The 5,817-nt window shown below is 36.5% G+C and overlaps 1 protein-coding gene across 1 annotated transcript in view; it reads left to right on the top strand.

Moving 5' to 3' along the window:
* Positions 1 to 1,070: 1,070 nt before the first annotated feature.
* LOC106878983 (transcriptional repressor scratch 2) overlaps positions 1,071 to 5,817 on the top strand; it is a 37,737-nt gene continuing 32,990 nt past the window's right edge. The window contains exon 1 of the mRNA XM_014928361.2: positions 1,071 to 2,686. Within this exon, the coding sequence (XP_014783847.1) occupies positions 2,524 to 2,686 (163 nt within the window). The 5' untranslated portion in view covers positions 1,071 to 2,523. The remainder of the gene's footprint in view (positions 2,687 to 5,817) is intronic.

Here is a 5,817-nt window from a genome sequence, read left to right as displayed (position 1 = left end):
TTTTCTGTCTGAAATCCTTAGATCTTTTTTTTTTTCCAATGTCATTTGAACACTCGTATACAATAATAGAAATGGAATTAAAGAAAACAACACAAGATAAACACACAAACACACACACACACACACACACACACACATGTATATGTATACATGTATGAATGTGTTGTATATGTGTCTGTATGCGTTTGTGTGTATATTGTGTTTGTGTGTGGGATTAAGCTACATATAATTATATATTTTTAAAATTTGTATATATCCCTCCACACACACACACACACACACACACACACGCACACAAAGGCAAGGTTTATGTACACATACCCTTATATACTGTAAAAAAAAAAGGAAAAGACTACCGTCATTGTAATGATTATAACTGAATCATTTGGTAGTAAAGAAGAAAAAGGTGAGAAAATGACGACATAACTTAAAGTAAAATTTAAAAAAACAAAAAAAAAAAAAATAAAAACTGTTGGCCTGTTGTTGAGTGTCAGCGCCTGTTGGCTTTCACTTGCATCAGTGCATGTGTCTACATTTAGGTAAGTGTGTGTGTGTGTGCTTGTGTGCGCGCACCGTAATGAAACGAGTGTGTATATGGCTGCGTGCACCTGTGTGTGTGTGTGTGTGTGTGTGCGCGCGCTCGCGACTATGTCCATCGTGAAAATGTCTTGTTAGAAACCTGTAAACAAGGACAAACAATACACCCAACAACAAGCGTCAACGTTTCGCTTTCGCTTCAATAATGTAACTTTCTCCTGTTTCTACCACTTTCCCCCTCCTTCTTCATTCCTTCCTCTTCCTCCTTTTTCTCCTTGGATTTTAAACACAACCCCCATAACCCCCATCACCACCACCACCACCGCCGCCGCCGCCGCCGCCGCCGCCACCTTTGTCATCAGCTACTTCATCTTTTTCTTTTTGTTTTACATCTTCATATTTATTGCATATACTTCTTTCTTTTCCGTCACCATCCCTCTCTTACATATCTCTTTCTCTCTCTCTCTCTCTCTCTCTTTGTACGTATCTTTCCTTCCCTCTTTCTCTCTCTTCGTTATTTTTTCTCTCTTTATGTAACCTCCTTCTACTCCTCTTCCTCCTACTATGCTTCCCACTCCCCTCTTCCTTCATCCTTAATTCCCCATCAATCGCTTACTCCCTGTCTTCGTCTTTCCTTTCCCTTTACTCCACAACAACACCTACCTCTCTTCTTCCTCCCCCTTCCACCTTATCATTGACTTTACCCTTAATCTATAACGACGTAGCGATGGTGGTGGTGGTGGCAGCAGCAGTAACCAACCAGTGATACACGCTCAGAGCACATCCAACAACTGCATTCGTCTAGACTGTCTTAGGTCAGTGCCAAAGATACCTCCCGAGTTCTGCAAGCCTTCCATTGCGCCTTCTCCTACTTTCTCTTTCAAACCTGATTGCTATATCGGGACGCGGCAGCGCATGGACCAGTTCAAACGTTGTCTGCATCGCTGGATGAAATTATTGCTACTTGTTATGTGATGGTGCTGACGCATTTACCGCGGGACCAGCAAATTAAGCAACACATCACAACAAACACGTTTAAGAAATTCAGAACAAAGAAATGATGATAAAAGAAAAAAAGAAAAAAATGATATAACAAACAAAACAGAAAAAAAAGTTCCAGACAACAACTAAAAAAAGCAACAATAAGTAGACAACAGCAACAACAAATCGAAATGCGGGAAGTCCCTAAAATATTTTAAGAATTTATTAGACTACAAAAACAAAGCAACTGTTATCACCAACAACATAACATTATTTTTTTTTTAATCGATAAATATCAATAAGACGAATTGTTTTACCACTGGCAACAAAAACATCTAAAATCATTCCAAAGATAAACACAGAGTACACAAAATATTGTGAAAATAATTTATTTAATTTGCATAATTATTTGTAAAAATAAAAGAAAATTAGAATGGCAAATTAAGAAAAAACATACAGAATAAGAAAAACAAATATATATGTTTCTATGTATAGATAATATTTATACATATACATATATATAATATACACAAATACCTGTATGCATTTTTATACAGATATCAGCCAATAAGTGTGTGTGTGTGTGTGTGTATACACATACACACACATATATATATACATCTATGCATATGCATGGATGTACATAAATTACTACACAAAGGCAAAAAAAGCAATATATAACATTCCTTGAGGGAATAACATAAACACGCACACATACACACATACATACACATATACGTCTATCTATCTATCTATCTATATACATACACATATGTAAATATATATTTATAACAATGTTTAATATAGATATATAGATATGAAGGTATATATTTTACACTGAAAATTTTATTTATAAAAACAAGCAACTTAAACATCCTCAACAACAACGCAAAATATATTATCAATAATATCACATTATTGATTTTACAATCCAAATTTCGATTTCTGTTCAACATCAAGGAAAAAAAAAAAGCAACAAACATATTAAAAAAAAAAAAAAGAAAAATGCCGCGGTCATTTTTAGTGAAAAAGACGAAAAGCGATAGTGAGAGGGTATCTTACAATGGGTACAAAATTCGTGATGTCTACGATGAATCAGACGAGAGCCTCAAAGCAATTGCTCCATACACTCCGACATTACAACCTCTTGCAGTTCGACTCAACAATGGTAAGTCTTCAATGTCAACAATGTCAATCCTTCACACAAACATCAACATCACCTTCAAAACATCAATGAAGGCAAACACTAGGAACAGTAACAACGGGCTTATCATAACTAGAATCTACAAGTTTATATTTAATTTTGAAACTAAATCAAGAATTTCTTCCTAGTTTTATTTTATTTATTAATTCATTTGTTTATATAAATTCATTTATTAATTCAGATTTTTATTAGCATGAATTATTACTTTTATTAATGTTGTTATTATTATTATTATTATTATTATTATTATTATCGGTCGTTTTTTGTTGTTGTTGTTGTTGTTGTTGTTGTTGTTGTTAATATTGTTGTTGACCGTTTTGTTGATCTTATTTCGTGACGCAATATCTCACTTATGAACAAAAGTAAGGGTTCGGCAGATTTTCTAATATGATGCGCGTGCTTTCTAGAACGAGTGACATTAATGTACATTTTATATCAGGCAACTTTTAACTTCTGATTATACTCTTATGATTGAATAAGAAAACACATGAAGAGCATGTGGGGAAGAGGAAAGAGAGAAAGAAAAAGAAAAAGAAAAAGGAAAACGAAGAGAGAGTATCTGATAAAGTTGCTTTCTTTATTAAGCATTACTTATACTTGTATATGTGAATGAGTGCGCGGGTGCTGACTGTCCAATTGATTGGTTAAGAAACAGTAAATCCGCATAAATTTTCCGTTTCAAACAAAATGTTTATATCATTTATAATAAAAATATATTACTGAAAGAATCCACTACAAAATGAAATAATACGAAGGCATTTCAACCGTGACAATCCAGTGTGTGTGTGTGTGTGTGTGTGTGTGTGTGTGTGTCTATGTGTGTGTATGTGTGTGTCTGTGCATGGCTAGATTTATTTACACACATTTGATGATTTAGTGTTGTATAGGAGCTTACACACGTGTGCATGCGTGTGTGTGTATATGTATGTATATGTGTGTGCATGTGTCTGTGTGTTCATACCTAGATTTATTTACATATATATGATGACTAAGTGCTGTATAGGAGCTTACACACACGTGTGTGTGTGTGTGTGTGCATGTGTGTGTGTGCATGTGTGTGTGCGTGTGTGTGTGTACATATGTGTACCTATAACGTATTTTAAACAAATCTTCATTCCTTAACATATTACCACTGTAAGTTCTTTGTATATGCAAGTCGAATGAGTTTGAAATAAAGATTTTGAAGGATAGGAGTAACTTCCAACAATACTACTTAGATACTTAGTTTTGCCATGCCGACATATAAACAATCTCATATGAAAGTGGATGCGTGTCGACATGTATACTGAGACACGTGATAATCAACAATCACCACCAATGCGTGCTGATCGCATAGTAAATGAATTTCCATTAGAGAAGCTTTGTCAGTTTGTAGTGAATGTACTGGAGATGTTGTTTAAACCTCATTCAGCACTAATCGAGCAGAACTATGATCAAAGGCAATCCAACTGTGACCACCCTATCATTTTCCTATAGACAGAGAACTCAGAACGTGACCTGTTTTAAAACTGTAATGTGTAGTTTCAGAGAGAATTGGTTGGAATAGCTGGCAGGTCGAGAGACCTCGTAGAAATTTCCACGTTGGCTGGAGGTGTTGTACTGATGCTGAAGGTGTAAATAAATGTCAGTGGATACAATGGAATTAGTTGTGAAAGCAGCGGTGACAGTGAGAACGAGAGCAATAGTGGTCAGTGTTTAGAGGTTGAAAACTGAGGCTAATAAAATAAACACGTCAAATAATAATAGATGTTTGAGGATGACCATGATGTTAAGGCTGATGATGTGGGGGATGATGATGCGGAGATGATGATGATGATATGAGGATGATGTTGATGTGGGGGATGATGATGCGGGGATTATGATGCGGAGATGATGATGATGTTATGAGGATGATGTTGATGTGGGGGATGATGATGCGGGGATTATGATGCGGAGATGATGATGATGATATGAGGATGATGTTGATGTGGGGGTAATGCTGGCGATGACAATGGTGATAAAGAAAGTGCTACTGATCGTTGTAGTTGTGGTGGTAGTTGTTACGTGCATTTGTACATATTTATTGGTCAGTGTGTTTCCTGTTAAGTGCACATAACGATGATGAGAATGATGATAAGAATGAGAGGAAGGAGGAATCGGAAGAATTGGAAGAGAAGGATAGTGTTGATAATGGTGAGGAGGAGAAGGACGATAAAAAGAGGCGTGCAACACCGAATCAAAAATCCCAATATATTATTCTCCCTTTTTCTTTCTTCGAACAAAGAAATGTAATCATCTGCATTTGTGAACAGAGATACAACTCTCAACATCAACAAGCAAGAAGTTTCTGAGAAAGGAGAGACAAACGTAGTGAAAGGGGAACATACATATCGACTGACAATGGACAATTAATGGATAAGCAGACAAATTGAGATATCGACAGTGACAGAAAGAGAAATAGAAGAAATAAAGAGAAAGTGAGAGAGAGAGAGAGAGAGAGAGAGAGAGAGAGAGAGAGAGAGAGAGAGAGAGAGAGAGAGAGAGAGAGAGAGAGAGAGAGAGAGAGCAGTAGTGGGAGGGGAATAAGAAGAATGGAATGTGAAATTCTATCATGTATTTACAATTAGAATTATATGGTAGTAATGTATGCTGAAAAACCTGTCTTTATTCTTTTACATTGTTATTACTCTCCCTTCGTGTCTATACTCAGCTGTGTACTAGCTTCACTGATGCTGTTAATACACGGGTTGTGGTGTTGAGTTATCTGACCCTTTGAAATGTCGGCGTGTGTCTGCCTCATGCTTGTGGTAGTTGACACACCTGGACGTCTTCTTGTCACACCTGTAATTGGCTCCTAATCAGATCAGCGACCACGTTCTCCGTTGTATGTCGCTATTCGGAAAAACTCCAAGTGATCGTACACGCGTGTCATAGAGTAGTGGTTTGTGTGGGCATGGAGACATGAAGGCAGGTAGTCCCCCTTCTCTCCTCACGCTTATATCAGACAATAGGAGGCGGTTTATTCGTTTTAACCTTTCAGATTTTGATAGCACGATGAAAAATGCTTTACAACGCTTGAAATGATAATACTGTTAGTGTTTACTCTGTATTTCACT

This window comes from Octopus bimaculoides, chromosome 5 (assembly GCF_001194135.2).
Source record: "Octopus bimaculoides isolate UCB-OBI-ISO-001 chromosome 5, ASM119413v2, whole genome shotgun sequence".
Classification (NCBI taxonomy): domain Eukaryota; kingdom Metazoa; phylum Mollusca; class Cephalopoda; order Octopoda; family Octopodidae; genus Octopus; species Octopus bimaculoides.
This window is presented reverse-complemented; position numbering and strand designations above follow the sequence as displayed.